The sequence below is a fragment of the Mchenga conophoros genome, linkage group LG1, assembly GCF_057382185.1.
Source record: "Mchenga conophoros isolate Kocher_MC1m ecotype Shallow Benthic linkage group LG1, M_conophoros_male_GT1.1, whole genome shotgun sequence".
Classification (NCBI taxonomy): Eukaryota; Metazoa; Chordata; class Actinopteri; order Cichliformes; family Cichlidae; genus Mchenga; species Mchenga conophoros.
In genome coordinates, this window is record NC_140526.1 from 41,301,503 (window position 1) to 41,323,148 (window position 21,646).

The 21,646-nt window shown below is 40.9% G+C and overlaps 1 protein-coding gene across 5 annotated transcripts in view; it reads right to left on the bottom strand.

The window, feature by feature from the left end:
* Positions 1-15,034: 15,034 nt before the first annotated feature.
* arnt2 (aryl-hydrocarbon receptor nuclear translocator 2) overlaps positions 15,035-21,646 on the bottom strand; it is a 65,355-nt gene continuing 58,743 nt past the window's right edge. For all 5 annotated transcript variants that reach the window (XM_085278657.1, XM_085278640.1, XM_085278663.1 and 2 more), the window contains 2 exons: positions 17,143-17,288; positions 15,035-16,978 (listed from right to left, as the gene is read on the bottom strand). In XM_085278657.1, the coding sequence (XP_085134783.1) occupies positions 16,880-16,978; positions 17,143-17,288 (245 nt within the window). In that variant the 3' untranslated portion in view covers positions 15,035-16,879. The remainder of the gene's footprint in view (positions 16,979-17,142; positions 17,289-21,646) is intronic.

Below are 21,646 nucleotides of genomic sequence, written 5' to 3' on the forward strand. Positions count from 1 at the left end.
ACTGCAGGAACTCTATGCAAGCAAGCTGGTTACTGATATTCAAAATAATATCAAATTATCACCCTTACCATAAAATAAAGTTAGTATGAATACATTTTTGTACATAGCTTGGGTCATATACAAATTTGTAAGTTTAACAAGAGCCTATGAGGAGGAACAGTGACCAACTCCCTGAAACTAAGACTGAAGTCATTAGGCATCAATTCCAAATCCATTTTGATACTGATTGCCTACCAGTTACAAATCCAAATGTTACTGCTACAAAGTAAAACACACGGTTTACATGCTTAAGGTGTTGGAGGGCCACACAGGCCTCTCTGTAAGAGAGGGTCTGAAAAAAGGTGAGAAGCAGCTGGATCGTGATGCATGCTCAATTATCCAGATCCTGTTCATCTGGACGTGGCGTTTTCAGTGGGAGAAACATTTCGAAGGTGAGTAACAAAACGTTCCTTCCACGCTATGTCCAGATGAACAGAATCAACCTTTTGGGAACAGCAGCTGTAGCACTTTCCTTTGAGTTTATTAAGGTTTTAATAATTTTAAAGATTTAATTTCACTAATTATAATTAGGGCTGGATCACGTGACCCTGAGCCATCCTTGAGTTATGCTGCTATAGACTCTGTCTGTTGGGGCACTCCCCTCTTTTTATTGCCCATGGGTTAATATTCTATACTGCAAGCCATTAAATGTAGTCTTCTCTCTACCATAGTTGGTGTTTTTGTCCGTGTCTCATTTGTAAATCCTTTTTTATTTCTGTCTTTTTCTTTTTTTTTCTTTTCTTTTTTTTGGGGGGGGGGTGTCTGTTTTTTTTTTTTCCCTCTAACTCCCCAACTGGCCACGTTAGATTGGCTCCCTGAGTATACTGCTGTTGGAGGTTCCAGTTAAAAGGCTGTTATGAAGTTATGCTATGAAGTGGCTCTATAGTCTTCACAATGTTGTGCTGTGGACATTTATGTGCTTTTTTGTGCAGAGGAGTTTTTTTGTTTCCTGTTCTCATGCTGTCCTACCATGGAAGCACAGCATGAGTAGGGGTCTCTTTTTTCCTCTTGTACTTTCCCCACTGTAGTGTACATTTCAATGTTTTTTTCTCTGATTCTACCAATCTCCGACCTGTATCCCCATGTAATGTTTGTGCTATATGTGTAAGGTCGGGGGGGGGGTCCCATTTCACTGCAGGGCAACCTGCATGTGACGAATAAAGCTTTGATTGATTGAGATGTGAGTAATTTGATAAAATATGGCTGTAGAAGGCCCAGTAACAGGGTGCCACGCACTCCAGTATCCATGTGTGGGGCACTGAGTCATAGTCTTGTTGTCAATCTCGGTTGGTCTGCCTGGTCTTAACCTTTACTTCATCTGAAGGTTAGCTGATATGATGCATGTGAACAGTCTCCATGTTGTGCCAGGTAATTGGCTGGTAGTAGGATGGTTTAGTACACTAGGACTGTTCTGCCATGTGTTAACTAATCTGGAGGAGTACACGCTGTTGCCTAAAGTATTCACTCGCCACAGGTGCATAAAAACAAGTACCTAGTCATGCAGACTGTTTCTACAAACATTTATGATGGTGCTGTGATAGGATGCTACCTGTGCAACAAGTCTAGTTGTGAGCAGCTACTAAGTATTACACATTCAACTGTTAGTGGTATTATAACAAAGTGAAAGCAATTAGGAATGACAGCAACTCAGCCATGAAGTGATGGGGCACAGATGCCGAGGCACATGGTGTGCAGAGATTTGCAACTTTCTGCAGAGTCAGTCACCACAGACCTCCAAACTTCATGTGGACTTCAGATTAGCCCATAAACTGTGCAAAGAAAGCTTCATGCTTGGAGCAGCAGCATCCAAGCATTAAATTAACAAGCAGAATGCAAATATATCAGATGCAGTGGTGTAAAGCCTTGGACTCTAGAGCAGTGTAGACGTCTTCTCTCGTGTGACAAGTCATGTTCTCTGACTACCAATCCAATGGATTGGAGTCTTGGTGTGGCAGTTGCCAACAGAAAAGTGCTTCTATGACTGCATTGTGCTAAGTTTCACATTTTTTGGAGGGGTAATTATGGTGCAGGGTTGTTTTTCTAGAGTTCTGCACCTTAGTTCCAGTTAAAAGAACTCATAATACTTTAGCACACCAAGACATCATGACTGGGCCCCAGTGCACGAAGCAAGGTCCATAGAATGGTAAATGGCCTGTATTTGTATAGCACTTTTACTTTTGAAGAAAAGTAACTTTGGTGTGGAAGAACATGACTGGCCAGCACAGAGTCCTGACCTCCACCCAGTAGAATACCTTTGGGATGAATTAGAGGAGAGACTTTGAGCCAGGCTTTCTCATCCAAGTGCCTGACCTCACATATGTGCTTATGGAAGCATGGTCAAAAAAATCCCATAAATACACTCCTAAATCTTCAGGAAAGCCTTCCCAGAGGAGTTAAAGCTGTTATATATATCTGATTCTGATTCTGATTCTGATATAGCTGCAAAGGCTGGTCTGAAATCATATTAAACATTTAGGATTAAGAATCACACGTCACTCAAGTTCATATGTGTGAGAAGGCAGATGAGCAAATACTTTAGGCAAAATGATGTATCTCTGTTCACAGAGACCCTGTGGTCAGGTTCCACCGAGCTTTAATAGTCCACTTGATAATTCTAATACGGGTGTAATACAAAGGGAGGATGCAGATGGGTGGAAAATGGAGACACCAGATAAATACGATGCAGTGTTGGTGGGCAAAGTGGATTTCTCTCTCTCTATTTCACTGTAGTGTGAATATTTCTGTCAGTGTATTTGGATGAGATTCACAGCAGGGTGATTTAAGATAGACCTGTCAGCATGGAGACATACTGACTGCAGACAAGAATGCAGCTACGCTCCACCAACCAGCACACACACACAACCACTTGCTGCATAACGTTTCAGTGGCTTATGCAAATTGAACACTATCTCAAACACACACACTTGGATGCATGCAGCACAGCAGAGTGTCTCAGTAATGATTTCAGCGCCTAAGGCGAGGCAGTACAAAGAGGCCAGATGCCACGCAAATGCTATTTACAACACTTGAGTTGGAACTTTTTTAAATAAACACCATCTCACCTGTTATCAGCTAATGACAGTGGAGCTGATATGGATATGGTGCCAGCATGTACATGCAAAATGAAGACATCTTGAGATTAAATTTGTCTCCCTACCTCTGCCCTGTCAGTCCATCACAAATGCTGCAGAACATTGTAAATGTCAGAGAGGAATCTAAGAAGCTAATCGGAGTACATGCTGTGTCAGAAAGGAATGTGAGAAAGTATTTCTCTTCAAATCTCCTTCCAGTTGAAGAGAACAAACAGAAAAAAGTGTTGAAGTGCCAGGAAAGAAAGGTGCCAAGAGATGCTACACATCTAAAACACATCTAAGCTTTGGCATTTCATGCGTACCTCTTTGCTTATGTTGAGCTGAAATGCTACAGGCATTTAAAATATATTAGCCACAGTATGTTTCAATTTTTTTTCATGTGTTTTAGGATTTTAGGACGTGTATTTTTTTTAAATTTATGTCAGTATTTGCACTATCATGCACTGCTTGTGTAGAGTACCAACCAGACTACAATTTTGTATTTACCATTTCCACAGTACCAGTGATAGATGGACTGTTAGTCTAAGTTCAGTGTAAAGTAAAACAGTCATTGTCAAGTCAAATGTAAATGTATAAATAAGGGTTAAAAAAGTCCAAATATAAAGAGATATAATGTAAAACAGGTTAAACCAACTAGGATGCTTAGATGATTTATGTTTAACTGTATTGTTGGGATACTGATATCGCTAGCTAAGCACTATTTGCAGCTGTCAGAATGTGTGTTGGTCTAAACTCTGCTGCAGGTCCCAAAGTCAAACGAACACTGTGGCATCACTGAGAGTTACAAACTGTCTAAATTCTTTCATCTTTAATAAAATGATCAGCGTGGCTGCTCTACCAGGGGTAACAAGTGTAACATCCAGGCATCCATGAAAACAGGATTTATTAGATTTAACAGAGTTAGAAGTTAGCAGGAAGTTAGCTCGCTAGCTTCCATCTAAACATGATATAGCATGTTCTGACTGAGAGATTTATGAAGCATTCAAACGTACAGCTCTGCTATCACTTCCAACATAAATGAAGACAGAAAACTAAACAGCAGTGACGTTTGTAGGGTTACTGAAGTTGGGCTAGCTTCTAGGGCTGGACGATATATCGAGTTTTTAAATATATAGATATATTTTTATACGAGATATGAGATGTGACAATATTGTTTATATTGATATAGTCTATTTTATGTTATAATTAGTGTGAATGCTTGTAAAAGCATTCACAGTATTGTTGTTGTAATCTTTATTAGTGTGAATGCTTGAAAAGCAAAGTTTGTTAGTTTTGAGTTCAGCATTAAAGCTGTTTTTTGAGTTCAGGTTTTGTCTCCGGAGTCTGCACTATGGGTCCTCCATACCTGCACACAGCCTAAACATGACAACGACAAGATGGACACTGCAGCTATCAAACAGGAGCTGGTCGGTAAAACTAAAACATTTAGAGATTACTATTTTAGTGCTGTTAGCGTTAATCACGCGGATCACCCCTTGCATGGGACTGCACGGCGTCAACGCGTTCATAACAAGTTACTGCGGCTCGGCCCACGCAGCAAATCGCTGTTAATGGAGATTTGCCACATTAATGCAGTTATGGCGTTAACGTCATTTTAACATGATCATTATACTAGTTATTGTAACTACTATTTGGAGTGTCAGATGAGCAGCAGAATAATGTATTCTGTAGAGAATGTCGGGAAAGCGTCCCAACTAAAGGTTGGAGCACTACTAGTATTTTCACCATTTAAAACAGCGCCATGAAGTGCAAAATGAAGAGTGTGAAACTGTGTGCTGTATCCCAGACCACGAATTCGCCCACCCTCCTGCCCCGAAAAAAACACCTTACAAATCTCGTATACCGTATATGTTGGGCTAGAAGCTTACACTAAAATCCTTTCATTTTCTCAAAAATCGACAGTGCGCTTTATGTATGAATTCTGGTTGTGCTTACTGACCGCGAACCGATTTTATGTGGTACACGGCGCTCAGAAATCTGTCAAACAAAATGTTTTAGTGCGACTTTGCTAAGCTACGAAGCCGCACCGCTTGATGGATTGTTGGAGCATTAGGGCTACCGTAGTCTGGAGCCTCACTGAGTAAGACGTACTGTGCTTCAACATAATATTACCGTATTGTGTGTGTATAAGGACCACAAATGGCACCTGTTTAGAGACACGGTTACGAAGCAGATTTCGAACTCCAGGCTGTCAGTCACACAGTAGACCAGAGAACCGCTACAATGTCTGTCCTTGTTATTATGCTCAGCGTCTGTTAGTTTACATTTTGACTGCACAATTGTGAGCTTTTTGTTATGCACAAAAACAACATTGTTTTCTTTTATTTATGGAGCATTATTATTTAATAAATGCTGATAATTTATTTCTGAGTAATGTTTTCATGTACATCTGCGCTGTATGTTAATAAAAGTGCCTGTGTGAGATCTGGGACACAGCTTTGATTAAGAACTCTCTTTTTGTTCTTACTTTATGGCTTTAAAAAAATATCGAGATATATATCGTATATCGCCATCCAGCTAAAAAATATCGAGATGTGAATTTTGGGCCATATCGCCCAGCCCTGCTAGCTCCCATATATTGATGTGCTACATGGTGGCTAGCTACACAGCTATGTTAGCATGATATAAATATATTAGCACAGTGAAGCTGGAGGATGAATGCTAACCCTTTTCGACTCGATAAAAGTTAGCGTGAGGGTTCCCGATGGTTAGAGACAAATGCAATCGCATGGCAGGATGCTGTAAACGGACCAAACTTCAGTCAGGAGAACAACTGAGATAATCCATCCACAATATGAGGTTAGTCAATAATATACTGCTGCATGGGCTGTAGTTACATCGTAAGGGTTTAAAAACTGAACTTTAAAATGAACAGTGATGATAAAAATAATGAGCGGCCGACAGTTATCACTGCCTTTTTTAGGGCCTTATTCTGATTGAATAGAACAAGATGCATGTTAAAAACACAACAGCCACACACAAAAGGCAGAGTTGTTTGGACCTGGAAGCAGGGTTCATACGTCATCATTTAAAGACCAGATTACAGCATCGTGCACATTTTTGTATTTAATTCAAGCACATATATTGCTCGAGGTTGGTAATGTTTCATTTATGATGAGTAACTGTTACGAAGAAGAAATGAGAAACAGAAGGGACAAATTTCCAATAATATTTTTACATAAATGTTTATTTTCGGTACATTTAAGCTTGATGGTCTAAGTTTATGCTTATTGATTTATAGACCAAAAGCTAAAGTGCATTATGCACTAAATAGTGATGTTTACTTACCTGTCAGTGAAAGGAAAGAAAGGAAACTGACTTGAGACGTTGGTTTAAAACTAACAGAGGATATGCAGAATTGTTTCAAATTTCCATTATTTTGTATATATGTAAATATTTCTAAATCATTTACAATGAAGCTGCATCATGTCTGACTATTTATTTATTCTCTTTTCAGGATGTAACATACCCAGTAGCCATGTCATCATGCAGTCCAAGGGGCTTAAGACTAAAAAGGGCTGTAAGTTCCAGTCTAATTCCATTTGCCTCTAGTCTGAAACACTTTAGCTGAAATTGAATCTTGCTTTCCTTAATCATCTTTTTGCCCCTTTCATCTGCTTCCTTTAGGGGTCACTGCAGTGGATCATCGGCCTCCATCTCACCCTATGCCAAGCATTCTCCTCTGACTCATCAGCCCCTTGCATGTCTTCCTTCACAACATCCATGAACCTCCTCTGTGGTCTTCCTCTTTTCCTCCTGCTTGTCAGTTCTACATTCAGAATCTATTGTCCAGTATATCCACTTTCTCTCCTCTGCGTATGTTCAGAACATTTCAACCGTTTCTCTCTTGTCTCCAAACTTCTCATATCCTTCTGATATACTTTGATTGTCCATCCTTGTCACTCCCAGTAAAAATCGCAACAAAAGGAACTCTGCCACTTCCAACTCAGCCTCCTGTCTTTTCATCAGTGCGATCGTGTCCAAACCATACAGTATAGCAGTGGCACCCTGTTGGTCATCAGCACTGGTTCATTCTTGAATGTTTGATTTGGCAGACGTTTTACATCAGACGCCTTTCCTGACACAACCCTTTCCTGTCGGTTTTTAGCTGAAATGCAATCAGTTTTTTTAAATCATTACTTCCATTTCACATTGTCATCTCTACCACTCCCTTGGGCCACCTTGCAATTATCAGTAGGAGGTCCATTAGTCTAGTTACTTCAGTACTTTCTGCTTGGAGCAAAGTAGTCTGAACTGTCTGAGTCACATCAGTGATACTTTGCTCCAAGCAGAGCACTTTGGGCAAACTTTATGTTTTTTAAATGTGCTATATAAATAAGTTGGATTTGTATTTGATGTTTATTTCACTTTACTTCTCATGACTGTGGGAAATCAGTTTGTATTGGGGGAAGACCTACCGGCTTCTATGCAAGAATGGAAAGAAGGCACGGAACAGTACAAAAATAAGATCTGCTCAGGACCATCTGGTACTATTTATAAGGTGTCACCTTCTGCAGACACTCTGAAGAACAAGAAGGAACCTTGGCTTTGGCCGAGGGCTCGTTTGTCCCTGCTGCATGTTGAAGGACTTACCCAAGTGCATTCCACCAGTTGATCCAGGTTGCACTGGATTAAGTACCACCAGAAGCAGTTAATCTGATTATGTTGCTTAATGATTTACTAAAGATAAGGTTCACTATAGTTAACTTTACCATCAGGGTGAAGAATATTTGCGACTCTGTTTGTGGCTGCCATGAACCAACTGCTCCAGGCAGGATGATCACTGTGAGGGCCCAAAACAGGACAGGATAAGACCCCTACAGACCCTTTGGGGATTATAATTACTTCGTGGATCCTAAGCTTGATAAGAAAGATGGTCACCTGGGCACAGATGCATTTTAAACAAAGGGAAGTCAAGAAACCTGATGATACTGAAAGGAAAAGTCAGTTCAATTCAAGTTTCAATTAAATTTTATTTATACAGTGTCAAATCACAACAGTTGCCTCAAGGTGCTTTATGTTGTAAAGTGAAAAGCCTACAATAATACAGAGAAAACAGAGAAAACCCCAACAATCATATGGCCCCCAATGAGCAAGCACTTTGGTGAGAGTGAATGGTTGGGGTGAGGGGAGGAAGACAGGACAAAAGACAGGCTGTGGAAGAGAGCCAGAGAAAAATAATCATGATTAAAGGCAGAGAGGCGTATAGACACAGTGAGTGAGAAAGGCTACTAAATAAGAAATTCTCAATGCATCATAGGAAGCCCCCAACAGTAGTGATGTGCGATACCACTGATTTCCTTTCCGATCCGATACCAAGTAATATTCAGGGTGGTATTGACGATAACGATACTTTGTACAAAAACTTATTTTATTTATTGTATCTCAAATTATAGCGTCATAATGATTACAGGACATCAGATTACTTGTTCTTATCACTTAATAATGCAGAGTTCATCATGTAGAAATAAAAAACCTGAAGTTGTGCTATTTGAACACGTTGCCTGCCTGCAGCACTAAAGGACTCCGTGAGAGACTCTCACCCTAGCAGCACCTGTCCCTGTCCTCCTCTTCAGTCTCAACATACGCTCCTCATATTCTGTGATATGAGTTACTCTGAGGTGTTTGACGAGGTTAGTGATGTTGCCACAACCATACATGCCAACCCTCCCGATTTTTCCGGGAGAATCCCGAATTACAGTGCCCCTCCCGAAATTCTCCCGGAGCCACCATTCTCCCAAATTTCTCCCGATTTTCCACCCGGACAACAAAATTGAAAAACCATATCGCAGAATTCATAGCGCGGCCCAGCCAATTCCAGTCTCCAACAATGGCAGCAGCGACTTAGTTTTAATATCACTCTTATTTCTCTTTCTGGGTCGCAAAAAACTTTTAACATATTTTCAGGTGAGAATGTAGCTGTGTGAACTTCAAATATCTGAGCCGACACATCGTCTTCAAACCCCCGCGGTCGTTAAACATGATATCCCTTGTGTGGTGTTCATATTTTTGTTACTCAGCCAGTGTTCATGGGTCTAGTGGACCCGCTAGAGTTTTGGCTTTCCAAATTAACACTATCAAACAATTTTATGTTAAATTACTCAACAGATGATTACTTCATCCCAATTACAAACCATATGAACGGCAAACATGATTATTTTTTTCCCTTTACCTTTGTTAGATCACATTTATGAATTAATGTGCTTCTCGTTTTTCTTTTATGTAAAATGTTATAAAATAAATCAGTTATAATCAAGTGGAGTGAGTGGAAAGACAACACATTTACATGTGAAGCAATATGTTTCACAACTAAATGGGATCAGCTGCTCATCAATGGTGACATTAGGCCCAGGGTTGTAAAACAGGGGGAGGTGGTGCACACACTTATCCCACACTGTCCTGATGGCAGCTAGCTTGTCTCTCTGCCGTCGAGCTGGTCTGTCGTCTCGGTTATCAAAACGGATAATCCTGGAAATTTTGTGAAAGTTTTCCGGAGACATTGATGCACAGAAAGGTTCTTGCCGGTTTCTGCATCCCACAGGGATTCTGTGGATTCCCCTTTGGACCTGAAAACTCCTGCATGGATAAGAACCTGTTACGGATTCAAATATTGGGGATATTCATGAGAACACAGGCATTTTATCTTCTAAACGCTATTCAGTTCATTTCAAACCCCAAAGTAGGCCTTTGGGGTTCTTAGATGAATTTGGTCCATCTCCTTCCACCTCTCTCCAAAAACACACCTTCCTTCTAGATTACTGCAATGCAGAATAATTTTCTGGATGGAATCTGGGATGAAAAGCTCAAATGAAGACTTGATGTCCTGCACATCAGCCGTGTTGGACCTGGCTTATCACAGTAACAGCTCTGCAGGGTGGCTCATTTCTTGGGCAAGAAGACCATTCAATTTCACCAGTTATTGACATCCATATTTCTTCACTTGCTGTCTGGTGGGCTTGTTCTGGTCCTGGAGCTGGCAGCAGATGGGGTACTCGTCTTCGTTTTGTTACTAAATGGTGCTCAACCTCATCCTCTTCTTCAAAGTCACTGTCAGACTCTGAATTTTCAGAAATGTGAAATATTCTGAAACCTCTTTGTCAACATCATCATCCGAAGCCCCTCTCTCTTTCCAAAATCAACTGGATGGCCCTCGCAGCAGATAATCTTTTGCCATCTTGATCAGTTGTGATAAAGAACCACACTGGCAAAGTCTTATTTATAGTATTATGCTCCTAATTTGCAGGTGGGACACGGTATGAGAAAATTTGGATCCCTCAAGAAAGAGGGTAAAATGTGCGGGAATGTCAGAGCAGACGGTGTTGATAGTTGAATTTTCAACAATGCTGCAACTTTGTGCGCGAGCAGGAGGGGAAGAAAACACTATCAGCAGCACCAGAAAGGAGGAAGACAGAGTGTGGGAACACAGGACCTGCACTTTCAACACTTTTATTAGACCTGGGTCCAGTGGACCCCAACACCTTGTATGTAATGTAAATGCGTGGGGGGAGGTACAGTATGAGGTCATTGAAAATTAGTCCGGATTTATGTTCTTCACAGAAAATAAGCCAAAGCCAATGAATTTCAGGTTGAAAAAATAATTCATTGTTTAATTTTTCTTTTGAAAAAGCTGAAAACGGGTCTCACAGACCCGAACACCATACAAGGGATATATAAGTCACTTTGATAACCTAAAAATGTTCTTGTTTGGCTTTTTCAGTGTTTTATTTGTTCGTGAGTAAATCGGTTTGGCTGAGATTAAAGTTATTAGATTAGATTAAATAAAATTTAATTTTATTAATCCCTCGGGAGGGTTCCTCCGGGGTTTTCACACAGCTGAATAAATGACAAACAGAAAACTGATTAAACAAAGTGTGAGATGGTCGAGAGTTTGCGTTAGTGCCCGGTTATATTTTAGATAGCAAGGAGCAGACGGCAGAGTTTCAGTCCGCCGAGGGAGCTCGTGCCGTACTACCCGGCTTTCTTTAGACCGCGAAGGCCGGTCCTCAGGTGGAAGCAGCCTCTGAATTTGGACACCCGCGCTGTTTCCAGGCCGACCAATAATAATGGTGACATTTAACGTATTTTATCCGATAAATAAACACTGTAAAATATATTTATCCTCCCAAACAGCCCCTCTGAATGTCTCCCTAATTCTGAGGTCTCAAGGTTGGCAAGTATGTTCACAACACCTCACTTTTTTTGCCACATGTATCGCAAACCACGTCTCAGCTTTTTGTGGAGGTAAAACAAGTCCACACATGACTCAACTACGCTCAGCCATTGTTGTGAGTGCGCACGCCAAGGGGCTGTGAGACATTTATACAGATGTATTTCACACAGTTCCTTATGAAAGGCGGAAGAGGAAGTAGTTCCTTTGAATGTAGACAATCCGAATGATATAGTTTCTTTCCACTGTGTTCCTGTTAATGATGAACTACAAATTTACCCTAAATTACTAAAATATCGATATTTTAATGTGAGAATTGATTCTAGAACATAAATGATTGGTATCGGAGGAATCGATATTTCAGGATCGATCCGCACATCACTACCCAACAGCCTAGACCTATTGCAGCTTAACCAAAAGAGGATTCAGGGTCACCAACTTTCAAGCCTAATCTTAAAAGTAAAGAGGCTGTCTGTCTCTCGAATCCAAATTAGAAACTGGTTTCACAGCCAGGGGCCTGTCAGGACTCTTCCTGCAGTATATCCTGCAGATTAACTGAAGGCTTCTCAGGGAGTTTTTAGGACATCTTGATAATAATGAATTACAGTCGTCCAGCCTAGAAGTGATAACTAACTAGGTTTCCAGCTTCACTATGAGACAGAACATTTGTAATTTTAGAGATATTGCACAAATAAAAGTAGTCCCACGTATTTTTTTTACATCTGCACTGAAGGACATATATGCTGGTCAAAAATGACTGGAGGCCAAGGTAATGTCGTAAGCATCTGGTTAGATACCATATTTCTAAGATTTTCAGGGCCGATCCAAATTAAGAAGCAGAAAGTTAGAGGTCATCCAGGTCTTTATGTCTTTAAGAAATAAAGTTTAACTAATTGGTGTGTGTTATCTGGCTTCATGGAAAGATAAGGTGTCAGAAAACCCATTCAAGACCAAGGCATCCAATGTCTGGTAAGAACTGATAGCACCCGAAAGGAAACATGGCACAACTTAAAACAAGGCTCAAGGAAATCAATACCATAACTTGAACCTTCCTGATTGGAAGGTTCAAGTTATGATGTTTCCAGTATGGTATCATACCCAGAATCCAGTGGTCTTTTCACCAAGGCAAGCTCTGTAAGTATGTTCCAATTGTCTGAGGATGAAAGTCGGAAGGGTCTTGAGTGTAGGTAGTAATTTTGTGTATGTGTGAGGGTGAGCAGAAGGGAGGTGTGAATGGTTGTCTTTCAAATCTGCAATAGAAGGTGTTAAGGTCATTAACTAGTCAGGGATTCTTCTCAGGCTACGTCCACAGTAGCCCGGAGAGGTTTGAAAACGGTGTTTTCAACTGAAAACGCTCCGCGTCCACACTAACGTTTTCAGTCATTTTCACAGAGTTGTGCGTCCACATTGAAACGGCCGAACATGCTTCCGTTCCAGTCCTGCGCATGCGGGAAACGCAAGACGATTCGGCCTGCCTCATTTCCGTCTGCCGTTTATTTACTTTTCAGACTCTTTGAAACGTCGCGGCAAATGTTGAGGAAAAGCACCGAGTTTTTTTTAAATGGACTAACAATGAGCTGGAGTTGTTGCTGCGAGTAACACAAAAGTACAAAGTTGCAAAAGCCAGTGAGAGTTAAAGAATTTGAAGAAAAGCTCTGGAGCACGTACAGACTGATGTTAATCTTTAATAGGGCTGATTGGTCACATGACTGCACCATATGACTAACGTGTCATCGTTTTGGAAAGTTTGCATTTTCGCTGTCCACACTGCGACGCGAATGCACCGCTTTCAAATGTATGCGTTTTCACACAGAGGTCCTCACAAAAACCGATGCATAACCTCACGGTCAGTGAGTTAATTTAGGTCAGTGTGTGCAGCTTCAAAAATACTCCAGTCTGTGCAGTTGAAGCAGGCTTGTAATTTCTCCTTTGATTCATCCACTTCATCGTTTTGATGTCAGGCTTAGAACTTTTTCATTTTTTCTGTTGGTAGTTATGTGATCAGCAAGTCCAAGAGCTGCACAGGGAACAGCGTAATAGGCATCCTTCTCAGATTAATTCACTGTGTGTCGTGCCCAGGGCTGGATTGGCACAAAAAATCAGCCCGGGCATTTAGACTAGAGACCGGCCCCCCAGGTATTAAAGCCATAAAGCCTTTGAATGGAAACAGATGCTGCTGTGACAGTGATGTACAGTCTTGTTGGTATATGTATGATTTCTATACATTTTACATCAGATAAAAACTTTGGTTGTAAGATTCAGATTCAGCGAGACATTTTAAATGAGAATAAGAAAGTATGTCTTTGTGCCCCCCTTTCCCTGTTAATGCCCTACCTGCCCCCCTGGCAACACTTTGCTAGACCCGCCCCTGCACAGTTACCAGCTGTCAGCTAAGTAAAAAAAGGATCCTGGTGTTATTTGTGTCTCAGAAACAGTTCATAACTTCAACTCATTCATGTCACCTAAAAGGTAAACCTGTTTCTCCATCACAGCTCTGATGATCCAGTAAGGACATCTCCTGGTTTCATCTTCATGTTTCCCTCTCACCACATATCCAAACCAACATCATGACCAGCAGTTTTACAGCTGTGGCTCCAGCAAACATCAGCTGATACTAGAAATTAATATTAAATATATTCTAACAACAGCTGATCAAGCTTAAACGTGCTGCTGTTGTTTACCACGACATCCGCTGGCAAAGTGGGCGATAAACAAACAAGAGAGACGATCAGCTGATCATTGATCAGTTTCATGATTGAAGTAGAAACATGAGAGAGGGAGGGGAGAGAATGAGAGAAGAAGAGGCAGCTGTGCAGCGTAATGACAGAATAACTCCAGCTTTGTGTCTTTTTCCATTCTAGCTGAAGTTCGGGACAAACTGTGTTCTTTTTCAGCTCAACACCAAACGCGTAATAATTTCTCTGAATACGGGACGGTTGGCAACTCTAATAACTAACCTTATGAATAAAATAAATTTTACTATTAGTAAATTCATAGCAACAGCTGTATAGAAACTCCGTCCTGCTAGCTAGTAGCAGTACGAGTTATTGTAACTGACTGTAAAAAGTCAGCACAATGAAAATAAACTCCAGCTAAACCTGGTTTATATCTGACCCAGATGGACTGCAGCTCATAACTTCTTACCTGAAGTTCAGTTCACCTGACGCTCGGACCAGCGGCCGCCTCGGGTCTCTCCTCCTCCTGCCTCCGATCTCCCTCATCCACCTGCTGGCCTCCACCACTTGTTAATTTTACTGAATCTGAGGAAGCTCCGCGATGCCACCACCAAACATCTAGTTATTTTTACACACCGGCCAGCATCTGGCCAGTCCAACGCCTTTCATTGTTTATACCGTTACAAAAAAAAATAATAAAAAAAATCATTGGGCCACCGAGCAAATGCCCGGTATGCCCGATGGCCAGTCCAGCTATGGCCGTGCCATCAGTTAAGCCTTCGCACGCGTGCCCAGGGTTGCCGACCCCTGGGCCAGACTAATCTGTATTTCCGAGGCTAACTGTAAATTGTCCCATTTAGGATGTGGCTAAAAAGCAGAACCCAGCCCTACCTACAAATACAGAGGGAGATCTTCAAAGGGCGATCGACATGTTTATTTTTTGCAGTTCAGTTTTAGAGTATATGAAAATCTGTAAAGAGTTTTTATGATAAAATTATTTAGTTAAGGGTTAGGAGCGAAGTGACTCCTGAGTAATGAAAGACGGAACCTCTAACAAAAGCCACATAACCAATAAGAATTTATTGTCACAAGCACAATTTGTTACACAAAAATTATGGGTCACATTTACACATTTTATACAGATCTAGAACTCAATGTACAATTAACCTACTAACTAAATACCAATAGTTAAATATGCACTCACATTGGACACGATATCATTAAAACCTACACAAAAATGTACTGTGTGAAAGTAACACGAGTCGACATAAAAATCACATTATTTACAACAACATAAAAAAAACAATAAAACCATCAATTTGAGATCTTTAGCAAAAGGATGTTTGAAGGTTCTCCCATCAGTCTGAGACATTATACAATCTAGCATGTAAAAGCTCCCCCACTACAAAGTTTTAGTCTCTTAATCGTTGAAAAGATTATAAAGTAATAAATTCAAGTAGCGAGAGCTGAAGAACACCGAATACACTAGTTTATACTGCGCTTTGCTAGGACGGTATGGCGGTTTTTCCCTTTTTAAAGCAGGCTGGTGTGATTAGCAGTTAGCTTCATGAAGTGCACTTCAAGCCTTAGCAACTTTCTGCAATGAGATTTTTGTAAAAAATTTAGTTTTATGTATACAGAGAATCCTTCTATGGGCGCATCAAGTTTTCTTTCTAGAGATTACGACATCACTACATATAGGGTAATACAAGAAAGTTGATGGAGAGAGCGTTTGCAGCATCAACCGGAGGTGAGCGTCTCATCTCCTGCTGCTGTTTGGCAGAGTTGGTAATGATGTGCAAGAGGCCATTTCAGACAGATGGAGGTGGACATCGTCAACCCTTTATGCAACCGGTGATTCTGCCATTTGTGTGGCACTGAGACATTTTCTCTGTCGTGTTGAGTAGTGATACATGGAAGCTATAACAGAACTGAGACAAACAGACCCAGTTAAGGTTACTGCTACGCTGGTGTAGAAACTCTGTCACCATTACACACCGTATAAAAGAGGACCACAGGCTCCGGATCTTAAACGCAGAGGCAGAGCAAAGATGCCAGACACTTGCATTTTTCCCCTAATAACCAACAGTCGGAGTGTCCACCTGATGACAAACTAAAGTGAGAATGCGTGGACGTCGAGGGGACAACGGCTTTCATTCCCCTTGATCTGTCAATTCAGCATAAACACTTCCCCTGTGAGATTCTGCTCTCAGTTAATAATTTCAAGTTATATCAAGCACAACAAGATGCTGATTTAGTAAATTATGGTCCTCACAAGAGTGAAAAAAGGAAGAAAAACGTGTCCTGGCCGATAACTTGTGGCTGACAAGCCAACAGGTATGCAGTGCACTCAAAATCAGACTGATGCTTTGCTTACTTACGGTTACAAAAAAGGGAAATGAGAAGAGTGCTGGGACTTTGCTAACCGAGTGTTATCGCAGTCCACTTTTTACAGTCTTCCACATGGATGCAGCTAAAGCTTGTGTCAGTAATGACCATTTACACACAAGTCTGTAAGATAGGAAGTATAAAATCTAATATAGTAGCAATCATTTCTGACAGGTGTACCTGTAATCTGCTTCTGCTAACACTAATTGCAGAAAGCAGTTTTAGACACTTTTTGAGAGCGAACCAAAAACAGTAATGTTCTTTACGCCTGACAGAGGCGCCTCTCTGCAGAGATGAGGTATGTGTATGTTCACTGGCACATACTGCAGATCCTGGAGCCTAACCAACAGTGCGCTGTACGTTTGTATGTGTGCAAATGACGATGTCCACCCAGACATTCATCGTGACTAACATGGCTGTGTTGGTGATTTAGCTATACAGAAAAACGAGACAGAACATGAGATAAATGCATACATCAGTCCAGTTCTGAGCAGGAGCAAGATGGAGAAAGGCGGATATTACTCAGAGAAGGGTGGGAACATCCCAAGATCAGCAAAGTCCTCGATGTTATAGTTGGCTGTTCCCTGGGTGGGATCTCCAGCCATGGGTAACATGTCCTGCAGAGACACACAGGGATGGAGAGTCAGAGGTTCGAGGTGTGCAGAGGACACGGCTCTTATCAGACATATTACATATCTGTGTACACTGGTCAGCAGCCAGCAGCTGGAAGGCTGACCAACTACACAGAGTCCAGCAGCAGGACAGTCTCCCTCAGCATTACCTGGAAGACTTCTGTCTGGCTAGGGTTGGGGTGTGTGTGCTGTTCCCCAGTCTGCTGGGAGTGATGCTGATTCTGCCACTGGGACCAGACCTCACTGGGGCGACCCTGGAACTGGGCTCCACTTTGACTGCTTTCACCGGACACATCTGAAAACACATTTATTTATTCGTGAAAACATTTCTGACAGATCCTTTGATGCACAAAGTATTTAGAATAGAATAGAATAATCCTTTAATTGTCCCACAAGGGGAAATTTGGGTGTAACAGCTGCAAGAAAGACACATATACAAACAAACAGGACACAGAACAGAAACATACACAATGTTTACATATTTACATCAAGGACAGTGGTTACCACAGACTCCTGTACCGTAATTAAATAAAATTCAATTAAATACAGATAAGAGGCAAACCCTGGTTATAGTGTGAATCGGTTGATAACATGTGCAAGTTACAGCGCAGATGTAAACATCTGTGTTTGTTGGAAGCAGTCTGACAGCTGCAGGGAGGAGGGACCTGCGGAAACGCTCCAGGATTTAAAAATGGTAGAGAAGGCACTGACTTATTACAATATTTAATAAATCTTAAATCCAAGAAGAACTTCTTTGACATCATTTGATCGGGATTTGAAAACACCCTACTGTAAACGAACCACGGTTGGCTGTTCGGCTAAAACATCATTGTTTGATCAAATCTCTTGCTCAATATAATATAAATATATTTAAAAAAATCCAAACCCAACAAAGCTAAGCAGGTTAGGTTTGTCTTTTTTGGCCACATGCTAAGAACTCGAAGATGCAATCTTTTCAGATAAAGCTCATCTTAGTTTTAGTTTTCTTTGTTGAAAGATTTTTCATTCTAAAAAAGCCCGACCCAAACCCTGACCTATATGGGTGTTGAGAAATGCTGCCGTTGCCAGGAGTGTTATTGAAACTCGCCAACTATGCTGTTGTGATTTCAACAGAAAAAATAAAATAAATGAAACACAATTCTACAAGAAAGCAAAGAGATTTCCAACATGTGGTTACATTTTGTGTTTTAATCTAAAAACACCACCACACTCCATTTTAAGCCCTTCACCAACCTTATTCCACAGGGAGTCACAGTGCCCCCCCCCCACAGGATGAGCAATGCATTTATTTTTCCTGATGTTTCTCCATAAGACACAGCTAATGTGTTTGGCCAGTTTTTTACTATTGCCCTAGAGCAGCACGTTAACAATGTTATAGAGACCAACGCAACAATTTCAGATAAATCTTTCAATTTTATTTATATAAAGTACTAAATCACAACGACAGCTGCCTCAAGGCACACAAAGCTCCCATTACACCCTAAACAGATGGACTCGACATTAACACTGCTAACTACTGATGGGTAGTATTAATCAGGGCCGCATGTGGTGCGCTTGCCTCATAGGAAGAAGGTCCTAAGTTCGACTTCGCCACCTGGTGGGGTCTGTCTGTGTGGAGTTAGCATGTTCTCCCTGTGTTAGCGTGGGTTCAGTCCACAGTCCAAAGACATGCAGTTAGTGGGATAGCTTAACTAACCCTGACAAGGATAAATGGAAGAGACTGGATGATTGGATGGACAGGCTTAATCATACTGTGGCATTAACAGCAGTGGAATTAGAAGGAATGATTGTATTAGTGGATTTTAAAGAGACATTTGATGTGCAACTAAAATCAGACATTTTCCAATGAGGCGTGTTGCATCTACCAAAGATGGAAAATCGAGTCGGAGCTATGAAAGACAAACTGATTTATTCAGTATCTGATGTCAACTCTGAGTAACCTGCTGGACCAATAACTCTGGTCGATTTCAAAGTATTACCCAACTGCTATATTTTATGATGTATGCATTTAAAAATGTATTTTATTTAAACTGATATGGGGATGCTACATTCAGGTAGAGTACATTAGTGCAGTCTGTGCCTGCATGTGGTGGGGACATTGCAGGACTTTGCCCCTTTGGGAGTGTTTGGACCCGTTGATAAGGGTCAGACAAAGATGCGTTTAAAACACCAGTTAAACCCATAAACCCATTAACTGGAGCACACACAGCGACAGTTTATCATAAATGTGTAACGTATATACATCTATAACATATGCAACACTGACACCGTCACTGACTTCATGAACAGGTGCATGAGGTTAAGACAGTAAATCTTTTCCACTAGTACCTCCTTGGAAGGACTCGCCACGACTCTACTCTGATTGACTTGTTTTCCGTTACAATCCGGTACAACCTAACTGCGTTGCTGTCGTCATAGCAACGCGTATGAATGTCCCGCGACATGAACCCTACAAAAAAGGTGAACTTTAAGGACTTTGTGGCTTTTCTTCAGACTCGGGGGAACACGGCGTTTTTTTTGGAGCCATTTTCCTCATGTCCAGGTTTCAAAGACGGTAGTTTAAATTTTAGTGAACAAGACGCTCTCAAGACTCATCGAGTGACGCTACCGACCGGCATGCAGTCTGATGACGTCACAGTTAGTAGCAGCTTGGATCGCTTGGAGCCCCGAGCGAGGTAGCAGATACTATGACCCTGGACAGATGGAAAACCCTGAAGACCGTGGCGCACCATGCTGAATCGATCTGAGTGGGTACTAATGGAAAAGGGGCTTAAACATGGAAGGTGCATGGAGTTAATTTGGCAATAGAGAGCACAAAAGATAATCTAATGTGCGTCTATTAAAAGACCATCAAGTGGGAGTTTTGAGCTTACTTGAGTCCGATAACTTTTACAATATACATAATGAGTCGGAGCAGCTGGATGTCTGTAACTGCACTGTAACTCTTGTGTTTTCCATGACCCTGTTAGCCAGCCATTAATGCTGTGTGAGGTGACCAATAAAATGAAATGACTGATGTTACAGTAGGTCCATTAAGTAAGAGTCGACCTCTGAGGACTTTCGGTCCTTGATGTCTAATCTACAACCTGTCACTTGATGCCATGTTGTAGCTCACAGTTTGGGAAAGTTCCTTTCACTGTCCAAACTCTGCGTACACAATTTAAATTGAGCAGTCGTGTTCGGCAGTGGATAAGAAGGTAACGTAAGTATAACATTCAGTACCTTTACAGGAGTTCTGGTCAAACAGTTGCCTACTTATTGTATTCCAGCTGAATAGCTTTTTACATTTTTTTAAGAAACTTTAATTCAGAATAAAACCACTGGGCTCTACTTATGAACACTGTGAACATGATGAATGTCAAATATGCCCAAGAGCGTCTTTGTCATTGGAGACTTGAAGCCGAACAGTCGTGTTGTAACCCTGACAGGCTAACCCATTAGTCAAACTGCCTACCTCGTGATTTAGACTAGTGTCACTAAGTCAGTCAGCAACTGATAAGAGTCACTGAGTAAAAACGGTGAAAACGTGCCAACATGACAAAGAAAGAGCTGCAGGGCTGCACCGAGGCCTAGTAGGAGATTAAAAAGGCTTTATTTACATTTTAGTATAGTTAAAGAACATGGAGTTGGAACTGGATAAACAATTACAACAGATCCTGTTTACAATTCTAGAGAAAAGATACAGAAACATGATCCCCGAAATGTTTCTAATTGAATGTATAATGCCAAAGATTACACATCCCATCAGCAGTCATCTCGCAACATGAAAAAAAAAAGAAAATATAACAAAAAAACCTGTACTTCACCTAATCTTCCAAAGAGAAACATGTCAAAATAATGTTTGTTTGTTCAGGACATTTCTATGAAGTATTACTAGTATTGCTTGTAAAGCAAACTATGTGATTCTGTGAAAATAATGCGATACAATGGGTTTTTTCATATCTTGTCACTTTAAATAATACAATCTATTATCAGCCCAGGTGAGCCAACATTTTTCTTTTTTTTGTGCTAATATTAAACCTTCATTTCTTGTACCCCACTTAGCCTGTTATTAGACTCTGGCTGCTCTATCACGGCAAAAACCTAATTCATAATTATTCCAGGAGGAAACAAGTGCTGCTAATGATTCTTTCACAGCTTTACTTATTGAAACCTTTTATGACTGGTTTCACTGGTGCCCGGCAGCCTCGCTCTGTCAGTGCGCCCCAGGGTGGCTGTGGCTACAATGTAGCTGCCATCACCAGTGTGTGAATGGGTGGATGACTGGATGTAGTGTAAAGCGCTTTGGGGTCCACAGGGACTGAGTAAAGCGCTATACAAATACAGACCATTTACCATTTTTGGTTTCATCTCAAAAGGATCAGTTCTGGTTATCTAAGCTCCAATAAACAGTGTAAATTTGGGCTTATACAGAAAGGTGAATTAAAGAAAGGCGGTGTGCTTAAACAACTAGAATAAAAGGGAAGATCTTACCCGTTTAAAAAAAATACAAGATAGTAATTTACTGAAAAACTGGTCGATGCATTGGCATATCAAATGTTGTATACTTTAACCTTCTGGAGTCCAGGGTATAATTGGCCGTTTTTGACTACTTTTGATTTTACCTCTATATTTCACCTTTAAAATATGTTTTTTTTTTGCCTTGTTTGGTAT